Source organism: Mauremys mutica, chromosome 8 (genome assembly GCF_020497125.1).
Source record: "Mauremys mutica isolate MM-2020 ecotype Southern chromosome 8, ASM2049712v1, whole genome shotgun sequence".
NCBI classification, from domain to species: Eukaryota; Metazoa; Chordata; order Testudines; family Geoemydidae; genus Mauremys; species Mauremys mutica.
The window spans coordinates 61,315,642-61,332,576 of NC_059079.1; the positions used below are offsets into that span (position 1 = coordinate 61,315,642).

Here is a 16,935-nt window from a genome sequence, read left to right on the forward strand (position 1 = left end):
AGGCAATTCAGAGGTGAAAAGATCCCTGTGAAGCAACTTGGAGAACTTCAGACTTGTCAACATTTTCCCCAAGTGCCCAGTAGATTCAGCTGAAGCCAGGGCTGCACAGATGGCCACAGACTTTATTAATATTTATATCACGCTCATCCTGTCTCTCCCCTTCATTCCCCAACACAGATAGGATATATGCAAGGTCCCACTGTTGTACTGCCCAATACAGACCTTTAGTTGTATTCTCATAGTGAAAGAGATCTGCAACTGGACTGTTTCACTGGTACAGTTTCGTCCCCTGTTCTCCCTGAACTTATTTTGAGTGACTTTTTAGAAAGGTAGGTAATACACAGGTAATTTGATTAAAGTAATTCTCTTTACAACAAACATCCTCTTCCATGCTAAAAAACAAATAGAGCACTTATCTAGTAGCAGCACGGAAGAACAGAAAATGGAGATGGATGTGAATGTGGACAACATTCAAGGACTCAATGTGCTCTTTGGTGAAACTCTGCAAATGACTGTCTGATCTTCAAAGAGAATATTTACTGCCTTTTTTTGAGACCATTTGGCTTCAGTTATATAATATTTTATGGGAGTGGGCAAGGGCATGCAAGACAAAGCTAGAACAATCACCAAAATGCTACCCTTAGTACTGAAGGAGTGGCATTCAGCAGGAAGGCAGCATCAATGACAACTTAGTGCTTGTGCAAGTCAATACATCAAAACTTTCAGTCTGACCACATTTTTATTTTTGCATTTGATCACACTATGTTTGCATTCATCTGCATCTTTGTACGCAGATGAAATCTAAAAATGTGTAGGAGACAATGGCCACATCTTCCTACTTATGTCTATTCGTAGTTTAGCATTATTGTAGATTTGTATGACCCGTAAAGGCAAACGGTTGTGTATTCTCTTGAACATCTATCTGTTGTGGAAAAGGGCAGTATACTGGCCTAGCTTAACAGGCTAGGCTACACTAACACTACTGCTAAAGTAAAGTCTGCTCATAAAACCTGGGGGATTAAAGACCTGGTACATCTAAAGAGAGTGTTACTACTGCTAGAGTTCTGCAATTTAATTTTTAAGCTTGTTTAAAACAATTTTTCTATTCTATTAATACCAACACATTATGTTTGTGTGATCTTGCAGAATTCTGAAAGTTCTGTCAGTAAACCAACTGGAGAAATATAACAAATGGCCCAACTATGAGCTTTAATGCTCAAACAATTCACTGTACAGTGAAATGTTTTAGTATTCCAAACACTCAAAAATTAGAAATGCTCACCTCATGTCACCCATGAATTACTTTAACAGTAAAATAGTTCCCCCATCCTAACATATTTGTTTAAAAAAAAATTGGAATAATTTTAGCAAACATTAAGCTACAACTATTCAAGCAAAAACTTAAAATATGGGGAGTGTGAATGAAAAGTTAACACAGTAAACATATGCTCCCACTTCCTCCAGACACAATTCTCTTGCTCAGATTGAATGGGAAGCTAGAGGTGGATGGCATAAGTAGGGTAAGGACAGACATTGCCTGTAGAGGAAATGGATGTACAATGATGGAAGGAGGACATAAATCAAGAGGGGAGACACTTCACCTCTCATTCAACTAAATATTTGTTCGCCCCACTATCCAGGGCATGGCTTTGATGTGGCTGGGAACAATGGCAACAGCTTCTGGCATCTCAACTGGCAGCAGCTGAGGCAGTGTTCCATGTACCTTTGCTCTTGCAATCCCAGTTGACTTCATCATGTGGGGGCTGCTTCTTTCTCCTCTACCTCCCTTCTTCCTCATACTGGATGGGGTGGGGGAGTGAGAAGATAACATGCTGCATCTGGACCTGACCATCCACTGCCACTGCCACTGGCTGATGTGGGTGGTGCTGGGCCAAGTGGAGCATGAGGGAGGGTTGATACAGTTTTCTGCCTGGACAGGGTAACCCTTGTGGGCTCCCTGTTTCAGCCCTGCCCCTCTCTTAATCTAGTTGCTGGGTCTCCAGTGATGATGGCAGCTAGGCTAATCACCAGTTTTGGCATCTGGAAAGGATTTTTCTCATCTGGCAAAATTGGCAAACTACTGTGCGAGGTTTGGTTTGGTTTTTTTTACCTTCCACCTGGCATTCAAGCAGTCTGGTTTTGGAGTTTAATTATTTCATCTTTGGCAGATTCCAGTGCAGTTGGCGGGTTAGAAAGGGTCCTACTGAGAGCGCTGTAATCTAGTGGCCTACTTGGGCATTGACCCTGGTCACAGCATAGCGTGGTGAGGGGGCGTGCTGATGTGTCTCATGCTGCTTGCAACTCCACATCTTCTCTCTCCTTCTCCACATTGGAGGCAGGAGACTTAGGCTTCCAGTCAGGGTCCCTTAGCAGAGCTGAGGGTGGCAAGAGAGCGTGACCTTTACAACCACACAGGTTTATAGTACATCAGGGTATACCACTTAAGAGATCTGCAGTGGAACCACCTTACTGGGTAGTTTGAGGTGGTTACCCAAGTTAGGTAATATTTTAAATAAAGTTGTGGCCTCTTCATTTAAATAATATTATGGTGCATGTCACACTGTTTCCACATCCACAGCAAATAGTTTTCACAACCAGCCAGTTCTCTCCTTCCCTCCTGTTCCCCCTTTCCAATCTACAGACCCTAAAAAAGGAGAACCAGCAATCTCACTTCAGAGATGAGGGATCCTCTGGATGAATCTTTGCCAGATCTCCTCCCTGATGCTGCTCCTCTTTATGGGGTGACGTGATGGTAGATTAGAGCAATATTATTCTGGGCACATTGGCTCACCTGACTTGCAGATAGCAACAGTCCCTCTCCCTGCAGCCTCTGAAGCAAACATGGTCAACTGGACCTTTCCAGCCCCTCTCTGCCTTGATCCCTAGCTTCTTCCTCACTTTCAGATAAAATCCTATAGGGGTCCTGCCCTACTTTCACTCAAAACAAGTTTTGTTTACTCATTGAACAAATGTCAGCTATGGAGCAAAAATCTGTTTGTAAAAACATTTGTACAAAAAGAGAAGACTCCACTCTCATGTATATTCATGAATAGCAAATACAAAAGGGTGCTAATCATGGAAAATGAAAAGTTGGTATATACTTCATTTAAATCTTAATAGATAATTTTCACCCACTCTTCATTCAGCATCATTCTCTTTACAGTTCACTAGTTTTACACCCACATTGATGACAAAGCCAATTAAATGCTGCACAATAGATAAGTGTTCCTAAAAATGTAAATTCCTTCAAAATGTACTGTACCATCTGAGTTTGACATCTCTATGAAAATGCAAAAAAGAGAAGTTTAAAAAAAAAAGTGGGACGAGAGATACTTGGATATCTAGTGGGAGCAATTCATAACCCTTAGGGACCACAACAGTAAGAGTTCAAGTCAATCAACCTAAGGTACAAAGGTGAAAACCTAAAATGTGATTTGCATCAGAACCCAGACACTGACAAGAAAAAAGGTCACAGAGGTTATCAAGGGCATAGGTAACTCCATCCCCCCTTGGAGACTTGATAAACCAACAAGGATACCTTTAAAAAATCAATATGCCATTTTATAGGTAACTAAGGTAAAGAACACAGGGCAGGTGTAATGTGATCACAGTGGTTCAATCTCATGATCAGGCTCATTTCTGCGCTCTGCACAAGCTACATGAATTTACTGTAATTTATTATTTAAAAGGTTAAATATCAATTTTACAAAGCATAAATTGAAGTGACTATATTTTAGCCATTGATTAGATTAGCAGATAAAATTATCAAAATCACATTTTTAAGCATTCCAGAAAGCCAACTGAGTTGAACCAGAGTTGATAGACCAGATTTTCAGAAGTGTCAATGCAGATTCCAAAATGATTTATTTTTTAATATGTATAAGTGATAGCACATCCATGCATATAATCCATTTGTCCTCAGTTTGCACTACTGAGTGCATGAATGAGGTCTGCAATGTAAGTTTCATGATTTACACACACTCTGTGCAAATGTGTACAAAATGTTTGCCCACACAAAACTGAATGTGCAGAGATTAGGATTTTACAAATTTAGCCTAAAACAAAATTGAAGTTCCTAAAAAGAACCTCACTTAGGGTCCCAAGATATCCTATGTGGTCTATTTCCATACAGGGGACTGGAAAATCCTCTCATTTTTGCTAGCTGTTTCTACTCATCACTCTGTTGGAGGAGTGGGGCTTGCCCCAAGCAATAGTAGTGAAGGGAACTGGCCCAAAGAAATAGAGGTTACTTACCTGTATCTGGAGGTGCTTCAAGATGTGTGGTCCCTATCTGTATGCGCACACACCATTTGCTTGAGTCCAGAAATGTTTAGTAAGCAGCGTCTGTTGGTCCACATATCGCAATTGTTCTGCTTGTGCTTCAAACAGAAAGTATTAAGGGCAGTGTGGACAGACACCTCTTCAATTCTTTTTCTTATCACAGATCTGGCTATCATCTGCAGCAGAGGGGATGGAGGGTTGGGAGGGAAATAAAGGTAGGGACCATACATCTCAAAGAACCTACAGTTACAGGTAAGTAACTTCCATTTCTTTAAAAGCAGCAAAGAATCCTGTGGCACCTTATAGACTAACAGACGTTTTGCAGCATGAGCTTTCGTGGGTGAATACCCACTTCTTCAGATGCATCTGAAGAAGTGGGTATTCACCCACGAAAGCTCATGCTGCAAAACGTCTGTTAGTCTATAAGGTGCCACAGGATTCTTTGCTGCTTTTACAGATCCAGACTAACACGGCTACCCCTCTGATACTTCCATTTCTTTGAGTGACGATCCCTATGTATATTCCACACATGGGACATTAGTAAGCAGTAGTCAAACAGGAGGTGGGTGTGAGGATGCAGATGTTATGGCCTGTCTGTAATACAGCTGTCCCCTCAGCCGTCTCTGTGCCAGAACAGTAGATCAAGGCATCGTGTCCTGTGAAGGTGAGTAAGGTGCTCCAGGTATACATATTTCTAATAAAAGTACATCTTGAAAAGATGCCATTGCAGTTGCTTATGCTCTGGTGGAATGGGTTCTCACCCCATCAAGGAGAAGAATATGAAAAGGAGCTGGGAAGAGGGTTTGTGGTGGAGAGGAAAAACAAACTTGATTATGTAAAAAGCGACAGAGTCCTGTGGCACCTTATAGACTAACAGAAATATTGGAGCATAAGCTTTCGTGGGTGAATATCCACTTTGTCAGACGCATGGGGGTATTCATGCGTCTGATGAAGTGGGTATTCACCCATGAAAACTTATGCTCCAATACTTCTGTTAGTCTATAAGGTGCCACAGGACTCTTTGTCACTTTTTACAGATCCAGACTAACACGGCTACCCCTCTGATACTAAACTTGATTATGTAGCTTTGGTGGATGATGTCTAGTACCCACTTGTCTGTAGTTATTGTTGCCCAGCTGAAGGCAGAGTGTGTGGGGTTGGGTGGTGGCTGTGGAGATAGAAGTAGCCATATATCTGGATCTTTGAGCTCTTAGCTTCTTACGTGGGAGTTCATATGGGCATTGATGATAAAATGCCTGAGGAGGTGGTCTGGGCCTACAGGGTTGCTTGGGGCTGTGTGCCAGGATGGCCCACCTTGTAGTTGCTGCTCCCCGAGGGCTCTGCTGGCTCTGGAGCCAGGGGCAGGGAGGCTCTTACCAGCTGCCTGAGCAGTCAAAATGGTCTGGGAGCTGAGGAGCATTCACAATCCTGGGCAGTAGCAGCAGGACATGGGGGAGCTCTGTGGCTGCCTGCTGCATGGCACCAGCCAGAGCAGCAGCCATCCTGCAATGCCGAGCTCCAGCTTCCCACCTCCGACCTGGCCTGGGGAGAGGGGCAGGGGGAGAGAAGGAGGTGGAGGGAGGGTGTGGGGTTGCCCCCAGGACTGCCTCGCGGTGGGTAAAGAGCAGCAATTTGGGAGGGGAGCAACTCTGCTCCTGGGCTCAGGACTTCAGCCCCACAGGGGAATGCCAGGGCTCATGGTTTCACAGTCACAGAGCTCCTCAGCCCAGTTGAAACAACTCGTGGCCAGTTGAGAACAGCTGTTTTAAAGTGTATAAGACTCATTGGTCTTCTCACTAAAGAGGTTCTAGTCATCAAAAGGAAGGTTCTCGATGTTATTCTGGTCTTCCCTGAGGTACCCCTAGGATTTACAGGGAATTATAGACCAGTCAGCTTAACTTTGGTACCTGAAAAGATAATGGAGCAAATAGTCAATCAGTTTGTAAGAACCTAGAAGATAAGGTGATATGTAACAGTCAAGCTGGAAGGGCATATCCAGTGAGGTCCCACCGGGATCTGTCCTGGGCCAGTTCAATTCAATATCTTCATAAATTATTTGGATAATGGCATAGAGAGTACACGTATAAAGTTTGCTGACAATACCAAGCTGGAAGGGGTGGAAGCGCTTTGAAGGACAGGATTAGAATTCAAAATTATCTTGACAGACCAAGAAATAGTCTGAATTAAACAGCATGAAATTCAAAAAGGAGAAATGCAAAGTACTACACTCAGGACAGAATAATCAGTTGCACAAATACAAAATGGGAAATGACTGCCTAGGAAGGAGTACTGCAGAAAAGGTCCAGAGGTGACAGTGGGTCACAAACTAAATATGACTGAGTCACAGTGTAATACTGTTCTAAAAAAAGCAAATATTCTGGGATATGTTGGCAGAAGTGTTGCATACAAGACAAGAAGTAATTCTTCTACTCTACTCAGCACTGATAAGGACTCAACTGGAGAACTGTGTCCAGTTCTGGAAAGATGTGTACCGAGGAGGAGCAACAAAAATGATGAAAGGTTTGGAAAACATGACCTGTGAGGAAACATTGAAAAACTGGGTTTGTTTAGCTGGAGAAGACTAAGTAGGGGGCCTGATAATAATAGTCTTTAATTATGTAAAGCTTGTTATAAAGAGAAGTGTGATAAATTGGTCTCTTTATCCACTGAGGACAGGACAAGAAAGTAATGGGATTAAATTGCAGCAAGGGAGATTTAGGTTAGCCATTACAAAAAACTTCCTAACTATATGGATGGTTAAACTTCAGAACAAATTAACTAGGGAGGTTGTGGACTCTCCATCTTCGGAGATTTTTAAGAACAAGTCAGACAAACACCTGTGAAGGATGATCTAGATAATCCTTAGTCCTGGCCTGAGTACAGAGGGTTGGATTAGATGACCAATTAAAGTCTCTTCCAGTCCTACATTTCTATGATTCTATTCTATAATTACAATCATGACTCATGACTACAGCTGTGACAATGGCTCTAGAGGCAGTATCAGCAGCATCTACTGTCACTTGAAGTGACATCTTGGCCACCAAACTGCCTCCATTAGTAAGGGCTTGGAACTGGGCCCTGATTTCCCGGGGAAGTCTGTTTTTAAAGTCTGAAAATTTGGCATAATTCAGAAAATCATATTTCGCTAACAATGCCTCATAGTTAGCAGCTCTGAATTGGAGACTAGCCGATGAGACGTTCCTACCCAAAAGGTTGAGATGTTTGCACCCTTGTCAGTTGGTGTAGTCTTAGAATAGTCTGGTCCTTTGTGCAGCCACTTGAACCACTAAGGAGTTGGGAACTTAATGAGCAGAAGAAACTTCCGACACTTCATCTGGCACAAAATATGATTTCTCAGCTCTCTGGGGTAGGGGTACACCAATCTGGTGGGTTCCAAAATGGTTGGTTAACTGCAAGGACCACCTTCAAAGGGCCAGAGGCCTGGAGGATGTCCAATAGGCCCTGTTGTGTGTCCTGAACCTCTTCAAGGAGATATCTGGAGCTCCATTGCCACATTCTGCAACAATTCCTGTACTGCTTTTGGTCATCAGAGAGGGAGATGATGGAGCAACCGCCTCTTTCAATGAGACTGATATACCCACCAGAACAACTGGCTCCAACTTGACCTTCTCTTAAATTCTGACGGAGCCAAATGGAATGGCTAGGAGAAGACAGTTGGTGTGATTCCTGCAGAGATCCACAATGCCTACTATATGGATCCCACAGGTCCCAGTAACACCAGTATGGATCAGCCAGAAGGGGAAGAGCGTAAGACATCTGATACCAGTGGTCCCTGGGGTAGCTGCATTTGGAAGCAGGCAGAGAGTTCCAATACCTTCTTTGGTCTCGTTTCCCTTGTGAGAGAAGGTGGGAGAGGGAGCCTCATCTGGAGTGTCAGTCACTTGATAAAATGATAGGGTCATGTTCTACCAGTAGTGCCAATGATACACGGGGAAGGATGTTCCAAGTTGTGGACATAGTAGGGAAAGATATTCTTCCCCACAAGGTGGTCTCCCCAGGTGTAAGTATGTTTCTAAATAAGCCACGCATGAGAGCAAGGGAGCTTGTGGGCAGGACAGAGTGAAGACATCCTCCAGCGAGGTAAAGGCTTTGGTCTTCCTTAGTGTTTTGAGGGCTCCTGAGGAGTGGATCAGTGGATCCAGGTAATGCAAATGTCTTGCGTTTCAGAGATCTGGCATGGAGAACCAGAGGTGGATTAAGGTTTTGTGGGGCTCTGGGCCAGAGCACACCTTCTGCCTGCAGCCCCACCACCGTTCCACCCACGGCCCCACAAAGTCCTGCCCCCCTCACCTGGGCCCTGAGGCTTTAGCAGGGAGCCAGTTCTCCTCTAGTCCCGGGAACACAGCAGGGGTCAGGGCATTGGGGCTTCCTCCACTGCCCTGCATTTCTGTGGAGCCTGGGCAGGGAGCAGGCTGCTGCCCCTCCCCAGCCAGGCTCTCTCCCAGGCAGCTCTGCAGGCAGTGTTCCAGCATAGCTGGAGAGGCTCTGGCCCCACCCCTTCCTCTCCAGCTCTGAGTCTGGCCCCGTCCCTTCCTCTCTCTGCCTGGGCGGCTGCTGGGGAGCACTGGACTCTTCATGCCGTCCCAGTCATTTAGCAGGGTTGAGGCATGGGGGCTTCCCTCGCTCATGCACCCGGCGCTGCTACCAGGAAGTGGGGTCGGGGCAGTGTAGAGACTTCCCCTGCCCCACCCAGTGTTTGTCTGCTGGGGGCGGACTGCCCATTTTTCAAGGGTCTCCCAATTGGCCAGGGCCCCTGGGCACAGGTCCTGTGGGTCCAGCTGATAATCCACCACTGCGAGAACATTGGAGCCATCAGATGGGATCCCAGCATTGAACTCCTATACAGAATTGTTGGGTACCGCTCATTAGGTTTGCAGGATGGAGCTGGACCAGTATGATTGGATCCTTCTTCCTTCACGCCTGTCCTTCTAGGACAGAAGGTTTATGCAGACTTAATTCTTTAGAACCCATACATGAGGACTCACTTGACTTTGACATGATGGGGAGGAATCCTCTCTCTTAGAAGCAGATCTGGCCAGAGATCTGTTCTTATGCCTATGTCCATGTCCCCCTCTCTTGTGGGAGGGTTTCTTAGACTTAAGAGCTTTTGCCTCAACTCTGGAGGTCATGCTCAGATGTCTGCTGCTCATAGTTTGAGGCCGTTGTACAGGGAAAGTCTCTCCAGCCTGAATCTAAATAAGATTTCATGTCCTGCTCCATGAGGTGCTTCTACAGAAAAAGCTCTTGTCTCTTATGAGTTTGGAGAGAGAAGGAGCAGCAGATGTTGCACTTGGTGGCAATAAGAGTCTCCCCAAGGCAATAAAGGCAGTGCTGGTGGCAGTTGCTGATGAAAAAGGAACTGGTGCAGGAGAGAATTCTTGAACACCGGAACTCTTGGCATAGTCCCTCTTCAAAAGGAGAAGCTCCCTGGGGTAGGAAGACCTAAACTAATTGCACTAACTATAAAAACACTAAAAAGCTAAACTATGTGCAACTATTTATAAATTATATTTACGGGTTCACAATAAAGAAAGATCAAAGTGGACAAGGAGGATTCTGGCTCCATCCATGCGGTGGTAAGAAGGAACTGGAGAGGTGTCAGTTCACACTACCCTTTATAGTCTGTTTGGAGTACAAGGAGAGTAACTGCACACCCCAGAGCAATGGACACTGCTTACCAAAAAATTCTGAAGCCAGGCACATGGTACACATGCATACCCAAATGTGGAATACATATAGAGACCATCAATCGAAAAAGAACCCATAGAATCCCACCAAATACTCATGAATATCAGGATATCCACAGAGGGCCACGGTCATTCATAGAAAAGCCCTATGCTGCAAAGATTATCATACAGAACTTGCTGCAGATGGAAACTATCCCTTAGTGCTGAAGGGAAGAAGGTTTGACAAAGGGCTAGTCTACACTTACCGCGCGGGTCGACGCGGTGAGTTCGACTTTCCGGAGTTCGAACTATCGCGTCTGATCTAGACGCGATAGTTCGAACTCCGGAAGCGCTAGTTCGAACTCCGGTACTCCACCTCGGCAGCTGGAGTTAGCAGAGTCGACCTTGGAGCCGCGGAGTTCGGTTCCGCGGCGTCTGGACGGGTACGTAGTTCGAACTAGGGTAGTTCGAATTCAGCTACGCTATTCACGTAGCTGAATTTGCGTACCCTAGTTCGACCCCCATTCTTAGTGTAGACCTGCCCAGAGAGAAGGGAGAATCCACTCATATAATGCTTACCCAGTCCACCATAACTTGCACCTATTTGTCCTGTGGTTTTGGAAGAAGAAAGAATATGATGCTGCATAGAGCACCCATCCACCCCGACCTGGATCACAAATGAGTTCCCACAGACAAACTTTCATGGGGTTGGGGAGACTTGAGTGCAGGAGAGAGAAGAAAGTATGTCATGAAGCTAGGACCCCAACTCCAAACTACTGTTACAAAATAATTCTGGAAGAGAAGCAGCCATAAAATTCCAAATTTCAACATTTGACATGAAAAATTCACGTCATACAACTCTAGGTAGGTTTGCATCCTATGGAAATGCTTTGTATTTAAATATTAACTTTTTTTAAACTGAGAATTCACACTTGAATCACTAACTTTACAGTATGACCATAAATCAAATTAAACTATCGTGTGTTACATCACTCAGAGCAAGAAAAAAAATGTAATATATTGTACTCAATTTTTCACCAGTTAAAGAAGGGATTAGAAACTATCCAATAGCATAATAATATTGCTGCAGGAGTTGATTAAATGTATTTTTAATAACTGAAAGGTTAACTTGCAATGCAGTAAGAATGGTCTAATGTTAGAGAACAGAATGTACAACCTGTAAAAATGAGATATTGACTCATCTCAGATGTAATGCTTTTTTTTTAAGTAAAATGCTTTGGATTTGCACTCACTAGAAGCTGCTATATAAAAAAGTTAAATCTTGTGGGACTGCAACAAAGGTTTCAGTCTGATAGAGGGTAATCTTGTCCTATGTTCAAACAGACTGTCCTCAAGAATTTAACATTTTTTATATTTTATTTTTTATGACAACAATAGGAATTAAAAGGCAAAGCATATTTAAGTTTTGTTTGGTTGAAGGAGGACCCAACAATAGCAGTCTATTTTTGGGTTCTGATACAGTTCTTATGAATTAAATAAAATATCAGCTATTTTTAATTTGTATAAAAAAAATGCAGAATTGACTTCTCCCACCAACAGTTCTGATGTAATTTATTAGTTCTTATGTAATTTCCACAAAATAGAAATTCATTCTGAGATACTACTCTCCCCCACTAATTCTGCTTCTGTAACTCCTTGATTCTCTCATCCTCATTTCTCCTGCCCCAGAGACAGGGCTGGCACCAGGGGTTTTGCCGCCCCAAGCAGAAAAAAAAAAGAAGCCGTGATCACGATCTCTACCGCCGCCACTTCCCAAAGCATTTAAGTCCCATGAAACTTATCATAAGTTACTTAGGCACTTTTGAAAATGTTACCCATAAAAGTTGAAGATCTGCCCTCGAATTCAAAATGTCACGCTTTTAGGGTTGTTGTTTTTTCTTTCGGTGGCAATTCGGCGGCTGGTCCTTTGCTCTGAGAGGGACTGAGGGACCTGCAGCCGAATTGCCGCGGCAGCCCCAAGCACCTGCTTGCTGGGCTGGCGCCTGGTGCCAGCCTGCCCAGAGACCATGGTGATGCCACTGAGGTTCTTTCCTCTTGCTGTTTCCTGTCCCTCCCCACTCCACAACTTTTCTTCTTTCAAAGTCAACTTCATAAATTTTTGCAGTGTTGTTGGAGCCACACTGGCCCCAGAGTATGAGACACACAAGGTGGGTGAGATAATAACTTTTATTGGACCAACTTTTGTTAGTGGAAAGTACAAGCTTTCGAGCCACCCAAAGCTCTTCTTCAAGTCTGGGGAAGGAAATCAGAATGTCTGCACTAAATACCAGTTGGGACAGACTAAATGAAGTGGGCAATTGGGGGATAGACCATTATGCATAAAGGGTTTGAAGTGGGCAATTAAGGATAGAAGGCAAGTATTGAAAAAGATATGGAGTGATGGCTTTATGAAAACTGTTCATGCACAGGTGATGTGGTGTTTTTGTCTTACTGTATTTTTTGTATTTTACCATACTGTGAGATGATGATCAGATCATTTTACATTGCTCACTCTGTCCTTACCTTCTCTCTCTTTCTGGGCCCTCCAATCCATAAATCTCTCAGATTTCTCTGCAGCTTTCAGACCCCTCCATCACTTTGATCTCCCTCTCATCTTTGAATTTCATGGTGTCTACATGTAACACCAACCTCTCCTCCACGTCTCAATCCTCACGTGCTATTACTTTGTTCTTATTTCTGGAGAGTGAAGCCATCTCAAAAGAGTCCGAGGACCAGGGGACTTCTGCTACACATTTTTTCTTCCCTCCTGAAGTTCTACCTCTACCCCTCAGCTTGTGAGCAAAAAAAATTAAACTTCGCCTCCCTAGTAAGATCCACGTATGTTTAATCAGATTCCAATATGGCTCCGATAGCACAGTCCCTTCCTTCTGCACCAGCATCAGTGCAGAGACTCATGCTTTCATATCTGGGAGATGCCCAATTCAATTCCTGGTGTGTCAGCCATGGTGGAGGCCTAATCATCTTTAAGAAATCTGTTGCTATAGCAAAAGGCTGACTGTTCTTTAGTTTTCCATTCAGCATTGCATTTCAGGAAATCATGAGAATGTTCTAGAAGATGACTGTCCTTTGAGTAGATACTTCTTCCTTATCAAGCTGCTGTCTCCAGGAGTGTCACCTGACTAATAAAGTGTTACTTATTTCATTTTTTTTTTTTTTTAAAAAGGATGAATCACTTTTTGAAGACTATTCTTTGCCAATTTACAAAAATATAAAAGTTTGCTTAGGAAAACAGTGTCATTAAAACTATCTTATAGTTGGCTCTAAATAAATTTAACTTTTTGTATAATTTTGGCACATTTGTAAAGAAAACTTTATTTATCATCTATTTCCTACTTCTGAACTACTTTCTGAAAGCACTGAATATTAAGTATGACTTTATGTGGGCAACAGCAGGGAGCCCCACTTTTTGAAATCATACAAAACTATATCAAGAGAACCCAAAAGCCATCATTGCAAAAACAGTTTCATGACTGGGAGATACAAAGGTGACAAGTTAATTCACGAAATTATTTACACCTAGTTGCTGTATATCAACTTCATATCAAAAGAGCACTGAGCTGGTGGACCGATTCAGCAGAAACAAAAAACAGACCTAGTCATCAAGGATTATCTTCAAAGGGTAGCAAATATCATTAGAAATCAAAACAAATTAACTCAAAAATAATACCTTACCCCTTCCCCTAATCAATCTAGTCTTAGGACCTCAAGTGTGGAACCCTGCCTTTCCATGAGCAGTCTCCAACTATATCCTAAGCAACTAATTTATACTCTTTCCTCCAAGTATCTGTGTAGAGGAGGAGGAAACTGAGGTTAACATCTTTTACAATTCAGTGACCTTACACCAGGACCAATTTTGGCAAACTATAGAACCCACAGTGGAAGGAAAAACAGAGAGAACCAGTTCAGCTGCAACCATTGCAGCAGTAATGAGCAACAGTTTCATTTTTTGTCATAGTTCAGTGCCTACTTATTCTTCATTCCTCCATTACACACTATAAGGAGTGAATGTGAGAAACCCTGTGCTGTACTTCTTATGCCTGAAAACTGCTTCCCTCCCCAGCTACCTCCCAGCCTTCCAAAAAGCAGATCTGCTCTGTTCTAAGTAGTAGTTCTCAGGAAGTTTGGCCAGGTATGTGAGGAAACAGCAGCATAGGGGAGGTACTTGAACTTCAAGTTTGGGTCTTAGATGACCAGAAGAGGTGAGGGAGAATTGTCTTTTCCTCACTAGTTACCAGCTGCCTGACTTCATTTCATGTTGCCCCTCATGGGGGTCTTTTAAGTCTCCAGTCTCCTAGCTATTTCATATTCTCCCTTTTCTAGAGGATGCCTCCAGACCCCCACTTTCAGGTGCTTCATGCTCCCTCCATCTAGGTGCATCCTCTAGGGTTCTTTCCTGGCCACTGATGGCTCTTTGTCTGGGACTTCTGTCAGGGCAAATTTAAATGGGGGGAAGAAATGAAAAAATGATTATAAAGGAGGCCCCTATGAGTGTGCTTGAACCAGCTATGCCTTGCACCTTGTCAAAATTCAAAATTACACATTAATAATTCACTCTCCCACTACTTTACCATGCATTATGAACATGAGCACAGATACCCTAATATATTTCACTTGAGACCTCTTCCAACAACATAAGAGAAAGTTTAGTCAATATACATCTGAATCTCTTTTTAGTTATAGTCTGAATTAAGCAACCCTGTTAAGCAAGGTAAGGCAATTTAGTGTGGAGGTTCAACGCATTCTTTTGCTTTGACAAGCAAACTGTTAATATTAATTAAATAAGACTAAGCAGGGGAACATTTCTGTGCCACCTCCAGCTCCCAGGTTTGATGACTGAGCTGACAGAAATATGAGCTGCAGTGCTAGTGATAAAATGTAATGAAAATGTATGTTAGGTTGATATGAAAAATTCCTAAATGGCCACTGTATGATTTTGCAGAGATCTTTAAAAAAGACAAACTGGAAGTTAGTGTCATGAAACCAAGGCACCAGTAAGAACAAAGGTATAGTTTATTTATTAGAAAAACATGATCCCAATTTTCTATAAGGTCTTGCTCTTATAACACAATGAAATGTATTTCCCATTCACATTAAAATGCTAATGACCTTAAAACCAGGATGGGAAGAAAATCCACACATCTGTCAATATAATAGCAGCACAAAAGTCCTACTGAACCACTCTCTTCATATATGGACTGAAAGAATATTCTGTCTTATTTCTTAAAGTGACATTTCCATTCCTAATCATGGCATGAGTCATCTAGATCACAAAGGACCACAGGATGCTTAGTCCTGGGGTTGGAAGAAATTGAGATAGCTGCAAAGGGTAAGCAAGCAAGATGAGGATGCAAATAAGGCATCATACACTTTTATGGAATTATATAAATAAATAATATTGCAGGCTTCAAATGTCATACAATGAATCATGAGGAAAATGAGGGAGCTAATGGAGTGGGGAACAGCACTTCACAAAGAATAAAGAACAACCCCTCAGAACCCATACATGGATGAACTAACTGTTAGCCAATGAGGTGGGAAAGTCCCTACAACATATAATATATGCCATAGCCAGGACCAGGTTAAAAAAAAAAGGGGGGGGGAGGGGAGAGAATATGAAGCCAGGTATTTTTGGCCCCTGACCCTACACAGAAATTATACAAATAAATAAATCTTAGTTCAAGATCTAAAATACAATTATTATTATTTTTTGGAAATTTAAACTATTATATTTTTCCCTCATAATAATTAATAATCTGCAGAAGAAGGTACACAAGAATGGCAATGTATGTAGAACAACTGGCAGTGACTCATTTAATCTGCACATCTAGCAGGATGGATAACTTCTAGGCAAGTACTCTAAATGCAGTTTCCATGAGAACAGTGTTACATCGTAGTGACATTTTAAAATGAGGATTATTTCCTTTGCAAGTATTTTGAATTTAACATATGGAAACTAATATTAAGTTTAACTTACCATTTTATTTTTCCTGCTATGCAAACCTCTATACTATTATTTACTCTATTTTTAAATAAAACTGTTTTACACAACATCAAGAGGACAAGATCTAGAGAATATTTATTCTCTAATAGCACAGTGTTCATTAAATTCTGGAAAAATCACTTGTTATTCTGAATAATAGTCACTGGAAAAAAAGGAATAAATAGTGCAACAGTAATTATTGAAGCCTGCTCCATCAAACAAGCTGCTGAAAGGACACTTACTATACATTTAAAATATATTCAGGATAGATTGCTAGCATGAAGAAAAAAAAAATCCATAAAATTTTTAAGTTACATAAAAATGATCCATAGGCACTAGGGATTGAGTCAGAAATCATTACTACTGTAAACAGTGAAGAGCTTCCTGGCATCGCTGTTAATTATGAAAGCTCTTTCTAGAGAATAATGGACTCTGATTGGAAGAAAAACCCTTTAACAGAAGCTTGCTATCTTGCTAGCCTAACAGGTGAGGAGGAATGGTAAGTTTTGGTGTACAGTGCTGTATGGATGCACCCTGTCTGCTGCTACATCTGGATAAAACAGCCTAGATAGGACAGTCAAAAAGTGTTGGACACTACTGCTGGTAGTGAAGATGCACTAGTTGTGAATGACAGGTGATTTGGGGGGCGGGGAGGGCGCTATCATAATACATCCCTGATGGACACAAATAGGAAGAAAACAATATGGGAATAAAAGGCAGAAAAAATATGGAAAAAAACCAGCATATACGGGAACTGTACATGTTCATTTTACTCTTACCTTCTTCAGCCTCATCCTCCTGTGGCGATAGTGGACCCCCTCTACTTGTTGGACTGACTGATTCATCATCTCTCTCAGACTCCCGCTGCAGACTTACAACTTCATAAATTGCATCTCCAGCATTTGTGTGGCTTTTCCCTTCAGACTAAAAATAAGAAAATGAAACGAGTTTTGATGTTAGGCTCTT

The 16,935-nt window shown here is 42.4% G+C and overlaps 1 protein-coding gene across 5 annotated transcripts in view; it reads right to left on the reverse strand.

Annotated features, from left to right (window-relative positions):
* RABGAP1L (RAB GTPase activating protein 1 like) overlaps positions 1-16,935 on the reverse strand; it is a 541,073-nt gene that overhangs the window by 423,707 nt on the left and 100,431 nt on the right. For all 5 annotated transcript variants that reach the window (XM_045026098.1, XM_045026099.1, XM_045026100.1 and 2 more), the window contains exon 11: positions 16,749-16,893. In XM_045026098.1, the coding sequence (XP_044882033.1) occupies positions 16,749-16,893 (145 nt within the window). The remainder of the gene's footprint in view (positions 1-16,748; positions 16,894-16,935) is intronic.